The sequence below is a fragment of the Hermetia illucens genome, chromosome 1 (assembly GCF_905115235.1).
Source record: "Hermetia illucens chromosome 1, iHerIll2.2.curated.20191125, whole genome shotgun sequence".
In the NCBI taxonomy this organism is placed as follows: domain Eukaryota; kingdom Metazoa; phylum Arthropoda; class Insecta; order Diptera; family Stratiomyidae; genus Hermetia; species Hermetia illucens.
In genome coordinates, this window is record NC_051849.1 from 164,949,169 (window position 1) to 164,971,158 (window position 21,990).

Here is a 21,990-nt window from a genome sequence, read left to right on the forward strand (position 1 = left end):
AACCATTCATTTCTGGTTTAAAAAGGATATTTTAGTGTATTGCTACCGCTACCTGTTTTAATGTTATGTAACTCCCTTCTTCGAAAATAGAACATTTCCAATTCCTCGTTTACATCACTGTATGGAAAAATATCATCACAGTCTTCATACAACAGATAACATGAATATAATGGCTGGTGGTGATTGTCTTATCAATGGTGATGTATGCCTTCTTTGACACTCTTTATTAGTTCAATCTCAGCAAATTTCCCCCGCGTGGCTAGGGTATCTGTTACTCTTCAAAATCTTCTTTTTTAGTCGAAGTCCAACCATTGATTACTCAAGATGATCATACGCCACTTAAAACGTGATCGGTTCTTATCTATCCGTGATACAGTCTGGAGATCAGTTACATGCGCCAGATGGAGGCATGTAAGTTACAACCTGAAGAAATATAGTTTAAATTTAGCTCTCGACTGCACCAAACACACCATATTTTTCTGAAATTGGTAAATTATTAAGATACAAATAATATAATGTTAATTATAGAGTGGCAAAGTGATTGCAATCAGAAGAGAGGATCAATCGGTATGGGAGCGGCGAGCCCCATTCAACCCTGCTCTGGTCCAGAGGCTGGTGAAGCAAGGAATTAAAGTGATCGTTCAACCATCTAATCGTCGTGCGTATCCGATGCAGGTCAGTAGCGAATAAAAATTGTAAAAGTGCATAAGATGCGGAAACGTAAATTTAGAATTGATACACGATTGTATGTGTATAGGAACAAGGACCATTAAAGAAAGGTTCCAAAATTGATTGAAGGTTTAGTGTGTATTTATTGTGGTTACCATTCATTCCTTAATGGGGTGTAGCGCGTCAACCACACCTACGCGCTATCTTTCACGGTTACCTGAAATGCCTTTCCCTAGTGTGTATTAGCAACAATTATTTATCGTCACTAACATGCTCAGAACCCTTAATTAGTCGCTTTATAGTTGCCTGCTCGCATCAAATAAGAGCGAGATTGTCTCTTAACGATAATAGAAATCTTTTTTTATTGTTTAACACCCCTCATAACGATGATGTTCTTATCAAGAAATCTGGTTCGTTCGCTAACATTTTCCTTTTGATAACGTTCACAATAAAATTTGCCATTTATCACCAGCTTAGACTACTTAATAATATTTCGATCAAATTAATGTCATCTGTATCTGTTAGTTGATAGCGGATATTCCAAACTATTGATTCGTTTGTAAAGTCGCAAAAAAAATCAGATTTGCTCCCAACTTTCCATGGTTCTTATCACGGAACAATGGTTATCAGTTGATTCCGCCTGGAAATTGAGCCACCTTCGTATAAATAACCGAAATGTGAGTTGATAAAGTAGACGCAGATTCTTCTGAAGCAAACTACAAGCCCCTTTTTGTTTCGTGCTTTTTTTTGCAATGGTTGAATGTTTTTAATTGGCGCCAAATTGTTTTCTTGATATCAAGGGAAGATGGGGGGAAATCAAATTGTAAACTTCAGCTGATTATGGGGATTCAATGGAAGTGATAAGACGTAAGTTGTTTTTCATAAGTTTTGTTTGCTGGAAGTAAATATTATTGCTTATTGGAACATTTGTGTAGAAAAGAGAAAGAAAATCTATAGTTATAAATAGCAATCAATAGATGACACGGCAAAGAAGTTGGTGTATTCAAGTACCATGTGACTGCTGCCTATATATTACTCGCATTTATGCGATCACATAGGTATGCCCACGATAAAATCTCAAACAAATTCATTGAGTACTGGGGTAACTCTCAAAATGTTTCCTTTAACATACGAACGTGCTTATAAAGTATTATTAGCATCCTTTTGGGCAACTTAACTATAAATGTTCCGATTACCTCGTGCACAGTGTATGGTTGCGAATACCCCCTAAATGAGTCATAGCGGGTCAACACGCCTACGCACCATGCTGTCGGAGGGTAACAATGGCGTTGACTTTCCATGTGCTGTTCCGGACTAACAGCACAGCCTCAACTTGATGTTGATGTTGAGGTATCTGGATATCCAGATTTTAGACAAAGCAGCGAAGGTGACATTAAGGGGGTCATCCCGTGTGAAGGCCGTTTTTTTTGCCTATTTTTGAAAAATTATTTTGAAGGACTGGATAAAGATAGAAACGTGATTTTTTCACCATATGTTTACTGATATCTCTAGTATATGTGACAAATGTTTCAGCTTGATTTCGTTGCTAATTTTCGGAATAGGTGTTAATTTATGCACCCATCTCCAAAAAAAGGTGTTTTTCTGCTGCCACGCTGGAGGGCGCTGTGTTCATCTGAGGGAAAAAAACTAAACGGCATTTTAATGTGGACAATATTCCACGGTCCGCAAACTAGGATAATTAGAAAATATTAAAAGGTAAATTTTTGGTGGGCTTTTAAACTTAATTTTTTGGATTCTGGTGTTTTTTTACGGCTTTTTTTATGATTAAAAAAAAAACTACAAGTCCGATTGGAATTATCCTAGTTTGCGGACCGTAGAAATATGTACTAAAGAAGTCGTGAAAATTTCAAATAATTTGGTTGGATAGATTTTGAGCTATGGTGGCAGCCGATTTTCAAGATGCAGTTTCGAGAAAAACGCATTTGAAAATTTAAATGTGATTATCAACAGTAAAATTTTAACTCACCATTAATCTGCTATTCCTGTTCCATAGAGAGCACCCTCCGTTTCTTCAAAAAAGTCTTGTAAGGCCGATTGTTGCTCTCTGGTGTCAATTGTGACTCTTTTAGCGGGGTCAGTCGATCGTCGTTCGGACCGCCAAATTCGCGCTTCATTACGGCGGTCGGCATAAACCTGACATATGTGACCAACTTGACATCCCATTGTCACTAGGATTTTGAGAATGCCATTGAATCCTTCATTGAAAATAATTACAGCCAGAAAAGTGGCTATTTTTACGACCTTGGCCCCAGAATGAAGGTGTTTAGGACCGAAAGTGCAGATCAATGCATTTAACGACCCATTGTTATTCTGGGTCTCTGCTCCTAAGCATCTGTTCAAGAGATCATCTCGTGACAAATCTTCGTAGATTGGTTTGATGACTGCTTGAACTTCTTCAGTCAAAGGTGCCTTCTCGTGGTGAAAACTATCCAGTTCTCCTTTAGCTTCCGCTTTGCGCCATTTGCACCAACTGTCCTCGCCTGCTGGACAATTTTGATGCTGAGGATTTTCGTCTGTAGAACATTTATGGAAGAAAGTTTTCCAAATTTCTTGCTTCATTCCTTCTATCGAATTTGCGTGTCGACGAATAGCCAGCCCAGGAAATGTAATGAGGTCCTTATCAGTAAGTTTTCCAGCCCCTTTTCCACAAATGCCTTTGTGATTCTTCTTTGCATTTCTAAGCCGCGTTCCCATTCTTTTCTTGACATGTCCTACGTATTCCTTTTTTACTACTGCGTGTATTTTATTATTTGCAGAAATTTGCAGAAATACCGGAGACAACTCCAGCAAAATCCAATATACAATATACAAAACTTGTCGCAATTGGAACATCCATGTTCATGCTTCCTAAAAGTTTCTTTGCTGATGTTGATGCGAAGTCCTTTTTCTTCTCTGATAACTATCGATTCCCATGAAATATTCGTTTGTTAGTGCGAGCATGACGTTGAGTGTTAAAGCGATCTCCTTTCGTACGATCCATTTAAAAAAATCACTGAACACACAAACAGCACAATACTTAAAACAAAATATAACTGATTATAACTTGAACGTCTTTCAGTGCTCACTCTAGACTGGATTATCCTTTTTATTCCAAACAGCAAATAAGTTTAGACAATTGATTGGTTTTCCTTCTTTTTATATTTATACCTGTGTTCGAATTTGTAAGGCTCAGGTAAAAAACTAACCGGTAAAAAAAGATTCGATGCTCTTTCTCATCGAGTACTCTAGCCACGGCTGCAAACTCCTTACCTGTTTAACCCTGTAATTTCTGAAGGACTCGGAATATCGGAAAATCCCTTTGCCCACATATTCTCCACTATATATAGATACAATTCATGCAAAAAAAAAAAATCGATTTCTCCAACCCGACACACGGGATGACCCCCTTAAGCTCCGTGCCACCGTTAGCAGAACCATACATCGATGTTTTTCCCGTTAATGCAAATAGGAAGATTGCGATGGTTGGAGTTTATCTTCAGTCTGACCCTGTTTGCTTCTGTTTTCAAATTCAGAGCGTTTATGTATTTTCTCCGGAATATCCATCCTAAATCTGGCATTCTAAATACACATTCTGTCCACGCTGTTGAAAATCCTCTCAGAGTCAATGAAAATGAAGCGGAGATCTGAACTCTGCACACTACTTCAAAATTATCAGGAGGGTATAATTGTGGTCAATGCAGACCGAAAACCAGCTTACTCTCTGTCGATTAAACTGCTCTTCGACGCTACCAGTTATCGTATTCCTGATAGAAGGAACCGCACAAATACCTCTTCAATAGTCATACTCAAAATGAGTGCACTTTTTCGGAATCTTGGCGATCATCCCCCTCTTCCACTCACGGGAAAGGGCCTCAGATTCCCAGGGCCTCCTATTACATCTTTTTTCGCTGAAATATCTATTTCGGGCGTCTGAGAAAGCTCCGAGCATGGGAAGTCCTCATTTTTCATCCCGTTCTCTCGTCAGGCCAGCATGTGTTGCTGTCATAGAGTAGTTCCAAGTTCGTATTTATCAATTAGAAGTTCACGCTTGCTCTTCGTAGAACCTCTGACATTTGCTATCAGCTTGCTTAGAATGCCGGCAATTCTTCACCGGCCCAAAAATGTAGCCCAGTTTATGCATTATGCCACAATATATTCAAGCCTCTTTAGAAGTATCATTCCTTAGCATTACCTGGATTATTTCCCACGTAGCGTATTGATAGTTATTATCCGGCACTTAGAATCTCGTTGTACGTCACATTCAAGAAGTCGCAACTAAGGATAGACCTATGGACTGGACCAGAATTTATTTGTTTTTTCACAATTTTGTCTCAAAGAGGAATTCACAATCTTTCAGATAACTCTGCGAAGTATGCGCCTCCTTGATATTAACTCACCTAAAGATATTGAATGTATTGAGGATATAACTGTGCCGTTTCTCAGAGAGTCCACCAAAATTTTGAATAGATTTCGCTAGTGACTTTATCATTTTCAAAACCTGCTTGCCAACAACTGAAGGTCTATATGCAGATATTGTATAGAATCGCTTTTGCCTTTACTAAGCAGGATCAATTGGTACTTTTTTATATTTTATAGAAAACTGCTTTGAATAAGCATATGTTTTTCATATCTAGCAGCATCTGCAGTCTTGCGGCTGCTAATATCTTTATGACCCCCATAACTGCTCCATCAGGCCAAATGCTCTATTATTCTTCAGTGTTTTTACTGCTGCAGTCAATTCATCTATTGCTGATATAGAAGACAGGTTCTTTCTTTAGTGATTCGTATGTAGGTAAAAGGGAAACAATGGCGTATATCGGGGGTTCCCTATTCATCGGTGATGCCGCAGATTTCCTTTGCAACTTCCGCTTTTCGATTTGGTATCCTTATTCCCAGTGTTCGGTTGGCTGAAGTAGTTAGAGAGCTGGTCTTAGTGGCGGCAGAAGAGTTTGTGTCGTGACTGGATGTCGAATACCAGTCGACTCAGTCGACCCTAATCAGGGTAATAATCTCGGGCGAGAGCAATGCTGACCATATTGCTTCTTATAGCGTACTGTAGTGTATCATTACGGTTTTGAATGAATCCTCTAACACATTTCAAGATCCTGATCCAATATGGATTGTTGCACCAACGATTATTATTATTATATCCTTATTCCTAAGGAATGATTCTTCGATTCGATTCTTAGTGGCTCTTCAAATTTCGGTCTCTTTTTGACATCAATTTCAGTTGAAACGCAACACCACATTTGAGGACCGAGTTCTCTGTCCGTTCGGACGTAACCATAACCACCATGAAACTCCCACTAAGGAACAACCGCTATAACCGAATTGAAGGCTCCTGAAAATTCAAGGACTATCCTGGTTCCCATGGTACCTGTATACCCCTGGTAAGGTTTCGCAACTTAAAACCACTTCATATGAATCCACGTGTAGAATCAAATCTGGTGGCCCTTGTTAAACCTTGGAGCATTCGCCTACTGCCTGACGACCAGCAAATCATAGTGAGTATAGCGTTTCCCGATTCCACCACATGGAGGTTCTCCTCGGCCAATCGGTTTGGTATGGCCACTAGAGTTGCTGCCCCGTTTTGCTCGTCACCACCTCAAAGCACCCGTATCCTAGTACAGGTGGGCAAACGGATGTCTACCTATCGACCGGATCTACTGCTCACGCATTAAAAGCTTCCTTGGAGGAGGTTATTTTTACTTGCCGCTGGAATTTAGCAAGACTCGTGCTAACTGGCAAAAGAAAGAAGACCCTGAGATGTCGCCTGCATACCATTGCACACAGCCAGGAAAGTGATCAAAAAGCGCATCAGATGTAGACTGACCGAAGCGATACGTGGTGCTGCGAACTTATTCCCAAGGCAGTCCGGTTTTGGAGCAGAGATCAATAGTGGACACAGCTGAAGGCTACGGCCACCGATCTAGATGGACAGAGCTCCTTGTAATGCTCGATATTAGAAGTACACGTCATTCCGTAGAATTGATAGATATGCTAAACACGCTAGAAAATTCCCCCCATGTGCCCAACTACCTTTTGCAAATATTGAGGGACTATCTGTGCGACCATCTCATGTCATACGAGAAGCTGAAGGGCCAGAGGAGGATAGAAATCACGTCAGAGTAGCAAAGAGATCAATCCTAAGACCGGCTCTCAGGAGCCCTTCCTACGATGGTCTGTTAGACTTGGCATGCCAGAAGAGCCGTATCTAGTTGGTCATTCATATACTGGGAGGTATGGGCAGACGATCTTAGCATGAAAGTGTATTGTTGATGTCTTCATGAACAGCAGACACGGAGAGTTTCGTGGGTGGCGTCTACGGTATTGTCTTCGTGCCAACTGCAGTATTTTTCGCGTGAATGATCTCCGTCGCTTACTCTATTAAGAAAGGCAAGACCATTTATAAACGTAAGGGCAGGAGCCCCTGAGTAGCAAATATTTTTGGTAAGTGGCTCAAGATGTCCTTGGACCCCGCAGCTCATTGTGTATTTAGGTCTGTGGCTGGACCGAAATCAGGTTCCAATCTTAGCTGCACAAGATCGTTAAGGCGCGATACTTTTACTGAGCGGTCCGCAATCTCGAACACCCTTTTTTAGGAAAATGGGACTTCATGCAGATAAAGACGAGTTCGCACCTGGCAACATTATCATAAAGATGCCGAAGAGCACTAACGTGAAGATGATTGAACTCGACTGGCTAATGAACCAAGTGACAGGGGCTTCTTTGAACTAACAACTTCTCTCCTACTATCCCATTCCGCTTGTGAAAGGAATCGGCTGACTTGAAGACTATCTTAGGCGGAGGACACGAAGTAGTGTGTCAGATGATGAAGTCTAGAACTTTTAGCAACACTTTCATCCATCCTGCCCAAAAGAATAGATAGAACTAATCTCCATCTATACATAGATTGTCTTTTCTTTAGATCTGTATTCTCAGCAGGATAGTTGACAATTTGTGCTAGATTATTGGTCGTCATGGATTTTGGAATTTACAGGTTGCTAGCCAACATTTCTGCACCTTTTAACCGTCTTGGTGACATAGCTACTAGGATTTTAATGGGAATATTAATGGTGATTACTATTAGCACCAAGTAGGATTTATTCCAGTTATTACCTGGGACGCTTGCACATATGTAACATAGCCATTTGGACGGTAGGGATCCTGCTCTCCTTTCTTCAAACTGGCTTGTTACCGTCTTTCGCGAAACTAAATTTTCTTAGGGAAACTAATATTCTAAGCGCTACAAGTGCTACCTTATTGGTATCATCATCATCATCATCAACGGCGCAACAACCGGTATCCGGTCTAGACCTGCCTTAATAAAGAGCTTCAGACATCCCGGTTTTGCGCCGAGGTCCACCAATTCGATATCCCTAAAACCTATCTGGCGTCTGACCTACGCCATCGCTCCATCTTAGGCAGGGTCTGCCTCGTCTTCTTTTTCTACCATAGATATTGCCCTTATAGACTTTCCGGGTGGGATCATCCTCATCCATACGGATTAAGTGACCCGCCCACCGTAACCTATTGAGCCGGATTTTATCCACAACCGGACGGTCATGGTATCGCTCATAGATTTCGTCATTGTGTAGGCTACGGAATCGTCCATCCTCATGTAGGGGGCCAAAAATTCTTCGGAGAATTCTTCTCTCGAACGCGGCCAAGATTTCGTAATTCCTCTTGCTAGATCCCAAGTTTCCGAGGAATACATGAGGACTGGCAAGATCATAGTCTTGTACAGTAAGAGCTTTGACCCTACGGTGAGACGTTTCGAGCGGAAGAGTCTTTGTAAGCTGAAATAGGCTCTGCTGGCTGACAACAACCGTGCGCGGATTTCATTATCGTAGCTGTTATCGGTTGTGATTTTCGACCCTAGATAGGAGAAATTGTCAACGGTCTCAAAGTTGTATTCTCCTATCCTTATTCTTCTTCGTGTTTGTGTTTGACCAGTGCGGTTTGATGTTGTTGGTTGATTCGTCTTCGGTGCTGACATTGCCACCATATATTTTGTCTTGCCTTCATTAATGTGCAGCCCAAGATCTAGTGCCGCCTGCTCGATCTGGATGAAGGCAGTTTGTACGTCTCGGGTGGTTCTTCCCATGATGTCGATATCGTCAGCATGGGTCAGTAGTTGGGTGGACTTGAAGAGGATCGTATCTCTTTCACTTACCTCAGCATCACGAATCACTTTCTCGAGGGCCAGGTTAAAGAGGACGCATGATAGCGCATCCCCTTGTCGTAGACCGTTATTGATGTCGAATGGTCTTGAGAGTGATCCTGTTGCTTTTATCTGGCCTCACACATTGGTCAGGGTCAGCCTAGTCAGTCTTATTAATCTCGTCGGGATACTGAATTCTCTCATGACCGTGTACAGTTTTACCCTGGCAATGCTATCATAGGCCGCCTTAAAGTCGATGAACAGATGGTGCAACTGTTGCCCATATTCCAACAGTTTTTCCATCGCTTGCCGCACAGAGAAAATCTGATCTGTTGCTGATTTGCCTGGAGTGAAGCCTCTTTGGTATGGGCCAATGATGTTCTGGGCGTATGGGGCTATCCGGTCTAGCAAGATAGTGGAGAATATCTTATAGATGGTACTCAGCAACGTGATACCTCTATAATTGCTGCACTGTGTGATATCTCCCTTTTTATGTATGAGACAGATAATGCTTCGTTGCCAATCGTCAGGCATTGATTCGCTGTCCCATACCTTGAGCACAAGTTGATGAACCACTTGGTGTAACTGGTCGGCTCCATATTTAACCATTTCGGTTGTAATTCCATCGGCCCAGGCGACTTATGATTTTTTAGCCGATGAATTGCACGAACTGTTTCTCCTATACTTGGTGGTGGCAATATTTGCCCGTCGTCTTTAGTTGGCGGGACCTCCAACTCGCCGATGTTCTGGTTGTTCAGTAGCTCATCAAAGTACTCAACCCATCGCTCTAATATGCCCATTCTGTCGGAAATCAGATTTCCCTCTTTGTCTCGGCAGGATGAGCATCGAGGTGTATAAGGCTTCATCCTGCTGACTTGTTGGTAAAACTTGCGCCTGGTGCCGTTGCTCCCTGTACTTTTCTAGTTCACAGCCCTTTTGCTTCTCCCAGGTTTCCTTTTTCTGTCTGTGAAGTCGCTTCTCCGCTCGACGGAGTGAAGTCTCTGCGCGTGCCCGCGTTCTTTGAGAATGCAACATTACTCGGTATGCGGCATCCTTCCGTTCCGTTGCTAGCTTACATTCATCGTCAAACCAGCCGTTCCGACTCCTTTTGCGGCTGGGGCCAAGTATGTTTGTGGCCGTATCCATGATAACGTCCGTCAGGTGATTGTGAAGATCATTTGTTGATGCTTCATCTGCAGGTCCTCTGTTGGTGCGGTTATTGCGGCATAAATTTCCCTCTTATAGGTATCGCGGAGGGTTGTGTTGTGGATGGCTTCAGTGTTCACTCTCACCTGATTGCCAGAGGGGATTCTAGGTGGTATTGTTATTCGAGCTTGGAGCACCATGCCAACGAGATAGTGATCCGAGTCTATATTGGCCCCCTATATGTTCTGACATTCATCAAGGCTGAGAGGTGGCGGCGTTTGATCAACACGTGGTCAATTTGGTTGAAAGTGGTCCCGTCTGGAGAGGCCCACGTATGTTTGTGGACCACTTTCCCGCAAACCAGGTATTTCCAACAACCATTTCGTGTGACCCTGCTAATTGAATAGTCCGCAGTCCGTTATCATTTGTTCTTTCGTGTAAGATATGGAGCCAACGTATCGCCTGAATACGGGCTCCTTCCCTACTTGGCTGTTAAAATCCCCAAGTATGATTTTGATATCATATCTGGGACAGGCTTCGAGGGTTCGTTCTACTGCCTCGTAGAAGGTATCCTTCTCCGACTCTGCAGTCTCCTTTGTAGGGGCGTGAACGTTTATGAGGCTTATTTCTAAACTTGCCTCGCAAGTGCAGAGTGCATAGCCGTTCGCTTATGTTGTCAAAGCCGATAACAGCAGGTTCAATTTTTTGGCTGACTAAGAAACCTACTCCGAGCACATGGTTTACTGGATGACCGCTAGAATATATGGTGTAGTGGCTCTTCTCCAGGAAACCGGTCCCTGTCCATCGCATCTCTTGTAACGCTGTTACATCAGCCCTATATTGGGACAGGGTATCGGCTAGTTGCTCATCAGCTTCATCTCTGTACAGGAAGCGCACGTTCCATGAGAAAATGCGCAAATCGTTATTCCGTTGTCGTTGCCGGGTTCGTCGTTTTAAAATCCGTCCTGTCCGAGGCTCCTGCTGTGGCTTCGTAACAAGTTGTTTTCCGTGTAGGGTTGTCAGCAGGAGACTCGCCTCCATCCTTCTCCGTCTGCAGCTCACCACGTGGAGGTGGAGATAGGGTTTGGTAGTCGAGCTGCTGGTGTTGGTTCAGCAAGCATTTTCCAGGTTTTATGCTCCATCGTGGGTACCAATCCACGTTTCGCCCTGGGACCTATACTACCCTTTGACTTTGGTATGGACTTTAGAACGAAATATGTCAATTAGAGATTTCAGGGAGAAACTTGATTAAATTTAACCAAGAACTTGGGTTCTTAGCAAGAAAAATTGCGAACTCTTGGCCGCGTTCGAGAGAAGAATCCTCCGAAGAATTTTTGGCCCCCTACATGAGGATGGACGATTCCGAAGCCTACACAATGACGAAATCTATGAGCAATACCATGACCGTCCGGTTGTGGATAAAATCCGGCTCAATAGGTTACGGTGGGCGGGTCACTTAATCCGTATGGATGGGGATGATCCCACCCGGAAAGTCTATAAGGGCAATATCTATGGTAGAAAAAGAAGACGAGGCAGACCCTGCCTAAGATGGAGCGATGGCGTAGGTCAGGATGCCAGACAGCTTTTAGGGATATCGAATTGGTGGACCTCGGCGCAAAACCGGGATGTCTGGAGTTCCTTATTAAGGCAGGCCTAGACCGGATACCGGTTGTTGCGCCGTTGATGATGATGAAGATTTTGGGTCATTATTTTTAAATATTTTTTCTATTTTTATTTTCTTTAAACTATTTTGAGTTCATACCAAGTTTTGTAAATCTCTATTTTAAGGCTTATCTCAATGCTGGCGCTATTATCCGCGAAGATATAAGCGAAGCATCCGTAATTTTTGGAGTGAAGCAGGTGCCAGTTGATTCCCTGATACCTGGGAAAACATATTGCATGTTTTCTCACACAATTAAAGCTCAAGAATCGAATATGCCATTGCTTGATGCTATATTGGAAAAGGTTGGTATTCACATTCTCTGTAAGTGGCTCATTATAATACTGTTCTCCTCATTCCTTCAGAATATTCGATTAATTGATTATGAGAGAATCATAGATGAGTCTGGAGCACGTCTAGTAGCTTTTGGCAAATATGCGGGTGTGGCTGGAATGATAAATATTCTGCATGGATTAGGTCTTCGCCTATTGGCACTAGGTCACCACACGCCTTTCATGCATATTGGTCCTGCTCACAACTACCGGAATTCGTCCATGGCACGACAAGCTATACGTGACTGCGGTTACGAAATTGCTTTGGGGATGATGCCCCGATCTATCGGACCGTTAACGTTTATTTTCACAGGATCCGGAAATGTATCCCAAGGTGCGCAAGAGGTATTTCAAGAACTGCCAATCGAATATGTACCACCAGAAATGTTGCGAAAGGTTGCCGAGCATGGAAGTAAGTGTGAACAATAATTGTTCGTCATTTAAACTCAAGGTTTCATATGCATATTTTCATCCCATTATTCATTAATTTAAAAAAAGGAACTATTAACAGCATTTCACAAATGTCAGGTTCAAACAAATTATATGGTTGCGAAGTAAGCCGCTCGGACCATTTGGAACGACGAGACGGCGGTGGATTTGATGCCCAAGAATATGACCAGCACCCAGAGCGCTATATTTCGACGTTCAGCAACACTATTGCGCCATTTGCTTCAGTAATCATCAACGGTATCTACTGGGCTGTGAACAGTCCGAAGTTACTCACGATTCCGGATGCTAAGAGTTTACTGAGACCTGCAAATACTCCTTGGTTACCAACGAGTAAGGGTTCGCCCGCCCTGCCGCATAGGTAAGTTGTTAACATTATCACAGTAAAAGTGCAATACAAAAGGTATCTCAACAACATTCGATTTTATAATTTTTTTGGGTCTAGTTCGAAAAACCTCAGAGCATTTCCGTGTAGATTTCAGTTGGGTGTTCTAATGGAGTTTTAGAAGATTGTAGTGAAAGTCAATACAAAAGTGAAAAGGATATTAATTATGCAAATCTTAAGGTAGCTGTATTGGAAAAGGTATGCCTGTGGGCCGAAAGTTGCTGACTGGGTATAAATGCCACCAAACCGCAACTGATACTATTCACCACCAAGACAAGGGGTCCCGGATTTCACCTACCGCGGATAAATGACCAAAAGTTGGTTATTTCCTTCAATGGAAAGCATCTGAGTGTAATCCTAGATCCGAAACTAAATTGAAGATTGAACATAAAACTGAGGGTTAAAAAGGCTTGTATAGCCTTCTGTGCCTGCACGGGGACCTTTGCAAAGAAATTGGATCCTGGGATGGCTCTCTGGATGTAGAGTTCTACTGTATAAGGACAAGTACAGAGCCAAAGGTTTAATAGGATTCAAAGAACCGCGTGTGCAGGTGTTATCGGAGCTCTACAGTTCTGCCTGCAGGCACTCTCAATATATTCCTGCACCCCCTCCTCCTAGACCCCCACATTAAATACGTTCTAGCGTGCAGTGATGTTAGATCACAGGAGTTCGAATGTTGGAAGGCGAAGCTCTACGACAACAGTAACATCCTAGATGAAGTACCTCGTGAATTCAGGGTATTTCCCACGGACTATGCCATACACAAGCCGAACTTCACGACAAACTTTGCTGTGGGTTTTCTAATCAAGGTAAAGTGGAAGACCTGTGACGAGTTGCAAGATTATGGCACAGTACTATTCATCGACGGATCAAAGATGGTCTACGGTGTCAGCGTGGGAGTTTTCTCGGATAGACATAGTGTATCCGAGTCGTACGGCTTCCCAGGACTTCCCAGTGTATTGCGACCAGAAATACTGCGATATTCGAAGCCTATCAATGCTGCGGTATGATCTGAGCCTCAAGCGCAACCTAACCATTCTGACCGACAAACAAGCGACTGTTAAGGGCCTTGTACTTGACGGCGACATGCTCCACGCAGTACAGAAACGAGCTAAACAGTCTGAGGGGTACGCTTAAGGTCACTCTCCTCTCGGTTCCTGGTCATAGAAACATAGAGAGGAATGAGCGGGCTGAGTGACTGGACAGGCGGGGCTCTGCTCTCGGCAGTCCTTCGGTGGGGACAGTCTGTGTTCCGCTGGCGGCGATCAAGGGTGGAATCTACTCGCACTATTTAGAAGCTGCCAACCTCAGATGGCGGTCTGCACGGGACAATGACCATGCCGCCAGAGTCAGCATATCCTACATTTAGCATTGCTGTGGAAAAGATGGAAAAACCCTCAGGCACTTCCTTTGCGATTGCCCAGCTCTAGCCAGAATCAGGCTGCGGACACTAGGTAAAACGATTCAGGCTGGCTCTGAAGATCTGACCCGGCTAGACTCTGCTCTTTCTCTTACCACAGCAGTCATGTACTTAGGAGTTTGTTTCATCAAAACGGCGCACCACAGCGCTAATTGGGCTCCTCGGAGCGGCCATTGATACCTACCTACCTACCTAAGGTAGTTGTAATTTTATTGCATAAAACTTAACCCAACCCAACCGTTTCAAAGTAGAAGAAGAAAGTAGAATGAGAATTCTATGAAACTTAAGACTATACATTCTAGAAAATCCAGTTCAAGCAAATTTATTTATGAAAAGGATCAAAAGCTTTGATAAAATTCATTGTTCCAATTGTGCAATCACTCGTTTTCAACGTGAGATTCTCTTCGCTTCTTCTTCTTCCTCTCACTGTTTCACTAGTTCGAGAAATTAAGTTACGAGATGTTGGTATTATCAGTACTCTCAAGGTTTTGATATATTTTTGGATGTCAATTGCTATGGATTTATCATTCATTATATTGTTGCCTCGGCCCTCCTACAGGCATTCATTGTTCAAACGATCTTATTCACTCTGTAACTGACTATTGACGCCCAGCCCAGCAGAACTGCTGATGTTTCATCTTTTCCATAGTATTAGTGATATTCATAGGTTAACTGCTTGCTCCTTGGTAATGCTCCAAAATGATGTCCTTTATATCCGCTTTTGGTAATACAATCGAATTTCACTTTTGGTAATATAATTTCCTTCGACATCTCTGGTAACGTACACCTTTAACGAGGTTTATTACAATGTCAAACTTTGCTACAATTATAATATTTACCTTTGAAAATGGGGGCTCGTGTTAAGTGATTCATATAGGGTGTCATCATATTTGCCCCTACAGATTAAAACACAATCATCATTATAATCCTGGACCTGTATTCCCATGTTTTTTAGCTCCCCTAGGAGTTCATCAACTACCAGACTCCACATTAATGGTGATAATACTCCACCTTGTGGACAACCTTGACTAGTGTGCATGACAACATAATTTGTACCTGTCGACACTTCCTGCGTACCGACTAACATTCTGCCTATCTAGGGGGTTTTTCCCACTCCCTTGTGGATTAAAGCATTTCTTATCTCTGTGTGCGATTTGCTATCGAGCGTTCCTTTGACGTTTTTCTTTCTATGGCATTCCGCACTACATTCGTCAACTGATACAGGGCAGTTTCAGTTGACCGTCCTGCCCGGTAAGCGTACTAACATGGATGTAGAGGATTTCGCATTAGAACGTTAGTTCTAATATAGTTGTCTATGACCTTGTCCACCGTTTTGAGTACGAACGATGTCGTGCAGATTGGTTTGAAAGATTTACAGTAAAAATCGCTTTCGGAATAAAGACTACTTTGGCCTATCTCCATGCCCTTGATATATATCCAAAGGATGTGCTGCCCCTTACCACTCTTAGCAGAGATCCTAAGATTATTTCAAAGCCTTTAGTAGTTCTGGGAAAATTTCATCTATTCCTGGTGATTTCAGTCATTTGAAGGGGCCTACTGCCCATCTTACTCTAGCTTCCGACCATACCTCTTTTGCTAGTTTCCAATTCACCTTTTTCCCCCTTCTGTCCGTTGTTGGGGTGTCAAATAGAATACTATTGCCTTCTGCCGTGGAGTAGGACCCCGGGAAATGAGTTCTAAGAAGTAGATGTATTCTCGGTAAGTTTCTCATTTTTTTCAGACAAACAGAAGATGCCTTGTATTTGGCTATAGCTTTGTATAGTCAGGTTGCTTCTGTGGTTTGTTCGATCTCGTTACTGAATTCCCTGAAGCTGTTCCGTTTTGCTTCTCTGATCGCTTTGCTATATGCATTCAGTGTCCTTTTGTACTTCTGTTCCCAATCCCCGGTTTGTTCCGCCCGGTTGAATAGTTTTTGCTCCTCTCACGACTCTGTTGACGCCTTTCACTACTATGTCTAGCTCTATTTCGGTCCTGATGTCACCGCTCATCTGCAGATGAGCCATCTGGTCACTTAAGTGTCTTGTGTAGGAGTCCCAATCTGCTCTCCTGAGATTCATTATTATTCTATCTACTTCCGAGTTGCCCTCAATGTCGAATATAATTAATCTGTGATCCGACATAGAAAGCTCATCTAACACCCTCCAATTCTTGACCAAGCCGCTCATCAGAGTGTTCCCTAAAGTTATGTCTATACTAGACTCTTGCCCGGTGCTGGTCACGAATGTTGGCGTGTTCCCTACATTATGTATTTCTAATTTATTACTGAGGATGAATTCCAGAAGGTACTCACGTCTTAAAAATCACTGCTTCCCCAGACCTCATGGTAGGCGTTAGCATCGTAGCCGAGAAGAGGTGGTAGCGCCTGCTTCTCACAGAACTTCGCTAGTCTAACGACTAATTGCGGTGGAATTCGAGTATCGTCTCCTGGGGAAGTATCCTGATGCCACGACTGCCTCTCAAGTTCTTCCTCCGGCGTTGGGTGAGACTTGGACAGTCATGAGGTCTCCAGTTAGAAACTCTGAAAGAGATATATATCTTAAGTTTCTTTTGAGAATGACATACAACAGGAATTTAATTGCTCCAGGGATCGGTCGTGTTACTCCGATCGTGAGGAGTTTGCCTTTGCCCTTCTCCTTGCTTCGAAAAAATCTCCATAACCGGGTGTGGAAATCCATGTTTTGAGTGATGAGGAGGCGTAAAAGCTTCCCCGTCTCAACCTCTTTGGAAAGGTAAGCCGTCACCATGCGTACCCTCCGTTCCCTTCCATCCTAGCAGTTTAGAGATTATAGTCCTACTAGTATAAGACTTGGTCGAAAGCGTGTGCGGTAAACACTATCTCCTCATTCCATCCCTCACACCTCCCCATGACGATGAGGCTTTCAACTATTTCCTGCTCCTCACCAATGAGTATTTGCTCCAGAAATGTTTCCGGCAGTATGGCCAGTCGAATTCCCTTTACCGCATTAGCATAGCCAATGGCGGATCCCCTAGCTAATTCCGTCATCCCTGATCGCCCCGAGATTTCCCTTTTCTTGGACTCGGGTTTAGGCTTCTTGGGTGTATTTCCCTCTTGCAGGTTGATTTCCGCTGCTTTTAGGCCTTCCTTTTGATAGTACCATTTAGTACCTGCGCCACTGGGGCCTTCGCAGTAGGCCAATGCTTGACCTTCCAAATTCTCTCTTCTTAGGTATCGTCACCTGGCTCTCAGTGTTGCGGAGATGTACCTCTGCCTGATGGGCCAGTTTTGTGTGCGGTAAGGGGTCCCGCATGTTTGTTGTTAGTTTTTTTGTGTTTTTATTAATTACTGTACTCATTTGAATTCCACGAGTATGGGGGTTAGGAGGTCTGCCGTGCCATAGGCCCTCTATGCCTTTTCGGCTAAATCCGACTTACCACCCGCGCCAAGCTCGCTGTGTGAAGCTAACGTTATTACCGCTATATTCGCGTCCTTGTATTCTTAGAAAGTCAGCCTAAGCGTTCAATTTTGGAATACTGTTTGGCATCACTCTCGCATTAAAAGAAAGAACGCTTGAATTCGGTCAGAAATAACAAAAATGCTTTTTTTCAACATAATATTTGTAAAATAGAGAGCATAGGTATGTCGAAGACAATACGAAAATGATCCGGTCAATCCAGATTCACAGCACTGAAAATCAAGACGTTATTATAACAAACCCCAGCTTTCCAATGTATAAGCTTGTTAGTTTGATTAAATTGTTTTGCAGAAAAATATTAACTGACGACCTGCTTACCTACCCAGTCCTTTAATTTGCTTTTTTACTACATAATGAGGGCATAGGCACTACAGGAACTACAGCGTAATTTGCGTCTATTTTGTATGGTCCCATGGATACTTCAAAAGTTTTTTGTTTTGGTGACTGAAAAGACTTGGGAACTCTGACCAAAGGTATTGAAATACCACCAGTAACATCTATCAACTGAATGATTTGTTCAGTGGGAGTGTGTTTACTCCAATCAGTTTTATTTTGCTATTACCGATGCTCTCTAAATACTAAGGAAAACTCAGAGGCGGTTTTTAATTTGCCCGAGCCAATCGCCAATTTGATTGTGGAAAATCAACTCTCAAGTGTGTGGGCTGAAAGTTTGATTATGCATTGAAAAGACTCCGGTACTATAATAATGTACTCCTTCTCAAATGGACTCCTAAAACTTCACTTATCAACATTTTTCCGATAAAGTTTTCCATTCAATGATTTAAATACATTTAGACTATCATTGGTGCAAACATATTCAAACAAGTACCCATAATGACGTTAATTTTCAGGATGCTTGCAATCTGTGATATATCTGCTGATCCAGGCGGTTCCATTGAGTTCATGAATGAGTGTACCACTATTGACACACCTTTCTGTTTGTATGACGCTGACCGAAACAAGGATACTAAAAGCTTCAAAGGACCCGGTGTCCTTGTTTGCTCGATAGACAATATGCCAACTCAACTTCCAAGAGAGGCTACAGATCTCTTTGGGGAGTTGTTGATGCCATTTGCAACCGACATTATTGGAAGTGATGCTAAAAAACCTTTAGAAGAACATAATTTCACTTACCCCATCCACTCGGTGAGTTATAACACAATATAGTATGTATGTTGTTTCAAACTTTACTTAAATATTTTCTTTCTAATTAAGGCTATCATTGCAAGTAATGGAGAACTGACTGATAACTTTAAGTATATTGCTGAGCTTCGTGAACTGAATTCGTAAGTAAACTTTGAGAAATTCAAAAAATAGCTTGTTTTCAAGTAGAAATAATTCCTTAAACGCTGTATATATCCAAAATTTATTTATATATTTTTACATTCTAACAGATTGAAGTCTCGTCACAAGATTGAAGGATCAGACGAAGGCAAAAAACGTCTATTAGTTTTAGGAGCCGGTATGGTTTCAGCCCCTCTTGTAGAATGGCTGCATCGTGACAAAAAAATTGCCATAACGATTTGTTCCCACTTAAAGGAGGAGTCAGATCGGTTGGCATACCGTTACCCTGGCGTAGACAGCATGTATCTGAACGTCACTGAAAATCCAAGTCAGCTTCAAGAACTTTGTGACAAAGCAGACGTAGTTGTCTCCTTGTTACCTTATGCTCTACATGGCTTGGTAGCACGGCACTGTGTAGACCAAAAAACTCATTTGGTTACTGCTAGTTACGTCACAGCTGAGGTGCAAGCCTTGCATGAAGAAGCTGAACGGGCTGGTGTGACATTGATGAATGAAGTCGGATTGGATCCAGGCATCGATCATCTCTTAGCTTTAGAATGCATCAACGAGATACATGAGAAAGGGGGCGTAATTGAATCATTCATCAGTTATTGTGGTGGACTACCAGCTCCAGAGCATTCCGATAACTCACTTCGTTACAAGTTCTCATGGTCACCTCGTGGAGTTCTTGTGAATACTCTCTCCGCGGCTAAATACTTAAGCAAAGGACAAATCGTTGAGATATCTGGAGGTGGAGATTTGATGTCATCTTCCATTGATCTAGACTTTTTGCCAGGATTCGCTCTGGAAGGTTTCCCCAATAGAGACTCCACAAACTATTTAAATTTATATGGACTCGGAAAAGATATTCACACTCTTGTTCGGGGAACAATCCGCTATAAGGGATTTTCGGAATGTATTAAAGGAATGCAACTTTTGGGCCTTATCGACACCGAGCCACATTCAATGCTTCATCCAAATGGACCAGATGTAACATGGCGTCAGTTGATCGTTAATATGCTAGGACTAAGCGACAGTGATATTTTCTATGAAAACTTGCGCAATAAATTAGCTGAGCGTATCGGAAATTCAGATGGAATCGAAAGTTTAGGATTGTTGGAAGATGTACCTGTTGTGAAGTTAGGGACACCATTGGACACGTTATGTCATTACCTGTCGAAGCGATTGGCTTTTGGTAAGCTTAACCATAAATCTATAAAAAAACATTGTATTTTACGAGTATATTATACTTTTCAAACTATCTCCCACCTTAGAACCCCATGAACGTGATTTGGTTGTCATTCGACATGAACTCATCATTCGTTGGCAAGATGGCCGCCGCGAAGAGCGTGGTATTAATTTTGTAGCGTATGGAGAACCGCATGGACACTCAGCAATGGCAGTCACAGTGGGAACTCCCGCCGCTATCGCAGCAAAGATGATTTTGGATGGTAATATATTTTTGAAGGTTTGAAGTCCTTATTTGAAATATCATTTTCCTCAGGTGAAATTCAACAAAGAGGAGTAGTGCTCCCATTCTCACCAGATATCTACAGGACTATGCTTTCACGGCTACGAGCTGAAGGACTATCCGCGACTGAAAAGTCAAGATGGTTATAAGTTATTATATTTATTTTCTCTTATGTTAATGTGTTTTCATCGTGTACTAGAAACGAATTCCCTGTTTATAACCCTCCACTTATCAATTTTAAGTTGAATTACCTGATTAATATACCTGTTTCAAAAATGACATAAAATGGAGTTTTTAAAAAGTTCCCTTCATTTTTATGACAACAGAAAAAAATGCCGGCAGTGCTGGTCCTCCTTCTAAATTATGGAAAAGGAATAAGGAGAAATCAAGTGTAAGATACATTTTACATGCTAGAAGATAAACTGCCGCTTATCATAAACATAGAATCATGACTTTTACTTCAATCGCTAAGTACGTATGATAAGGTTCATTCTCCGAGCGGCTTCGGTAATCTTAGTAAGCATGAGTGACCAAGTGTCGACAAAACATTGCTTTTGTTTGGTGCTTTGACTTATTACTACACGGATCCCAATACGATCTCGAATCCTCTCTGATAATCAAGTTGGAGTGTATACTGAAGCCATCCACAACAGAGTACTTCGTGAAACCTATAAGGGAATGGCTGCCGCAATCTTCTTTTTCTTCAGTTTTTGTTCCGTTCACAAGCGGGGTCGGCAATAACCGCTGTTAACAGAGATCCTGGATATGAGGCATCGGCAAATGATCTTCACAACCGCGCAAAGAATGTAATCATTGGTACGGTCACAAACATATTTGCCACCAAGCTCAAAAACCGATTGGTTCAACAACGAATGTAAGTCAGCAACGGTATGGAAGAATGCCGCATAGCGGACAATGCTACACTTTCAAAGAACGCGGGTACGTACAGAGACCTATCATCAACTCTGTTGCGTTGAGAATCGACTTTATATACAGAAAAACGAAGTCTGGGACAGGCCTGTGAACTCGAAAAGCACAGGGAGTAACCGCATCAGGCACGTTAGTTTTATGAGCAAGTCAGCAGGATCAAGCCTTACACACCTCGATGCTCATCCTGTCGAAATAGAGAGGGAAATCTGATTTCCGACAGAATGGGTATATTGGAGCGATGGGTTGAGTATTTGGTGAACTGCTTGACAACAAAAATATCGGCGAGTTGGAGACCCCGGAAACTGAAACGTCAGACAAATGCTGCCATCACCGAACATAGAGAAATAGTCCTTGCAATCCATCGGCTTAAAAATCATAAGTCACCGGGAGCCGAATTTTTTATCCTGACCAAATTGATAAGACTAACTCGCCAGACTGATCAATGTAAGAGGCCATTCAATAACAAGAACGATCTAAGATAAAGGGGTGCTCTTGTGCATCCTTTCTAGCCTAGCCCTGGAAAAGGTGATCTGTGATGATGATGTATATGCAAGAGTCACCATCCTCTTTAAGACCACCCAACTACTACATATTAACATTATGGGAAGAACAGCTCGAAATGTGCCA

At 42.4% G+C, this 21,990-nt stretch overlaps 1 protein-coding gene across 1 annotated transcript; it reads left to right on the top strand.

Moving 5' to 3' along the window:
- Positions 1–243: 243 nt before the first annotated feature.
- Positions 244–20,605, top strand: LOC119661555 (alpha-aminoadipic semialdehyde synthase, mitochondrial). The gene is made up of 10 exons (XM_038070946.1): positions 244–411; positions 529–675; positions 11,768–11,944; positions 12,005–12,383; positions 12,500–12,779; positions 18,530–18,824; positions 18,894–18,964; positions 19,073–20,157; positions 20,237–20,413; positions 20,467–20,605. The coding sequence occupies exons 1-10, from the start codon at positions 325–327 to the stop codon at positions 20,580–20,582; spliced, it is 2,814 nt and encodes a 937-aa protein (XP_037926874.1). The 5' UTR covers positions 244–324; the 3' UTR covers positions 20,583–20,605.
- The last annotated feature ends 1,385 nt before the right edge of the window (positions 20,606–21,990 follow it).

Excerpts from the sequence above, each read along its gene's own strand:
- LOC119661555 (XM_038070946.1), top strand. The coding sequence starts at position 325 with ATGATCATACGCCACTTAAAACGTGATCGGTTCTTATCTATCCGTGAT. Across the intron at positions 18,825-18,893 it reads TCACTTACCCCATCCACTCG|GCTATCATTGCAAGTAATGG; the intron begins GTGAGTTATAAC and ends TTTCTAATTAAG. Across the intron at positions 20,414-20,466 it reads AGCAAAGATGATTTTGGATG|GTGAAATTCAACAAAGAGGA; the intron begins GTAATATATTTT and ends CATTTTCCTCAG.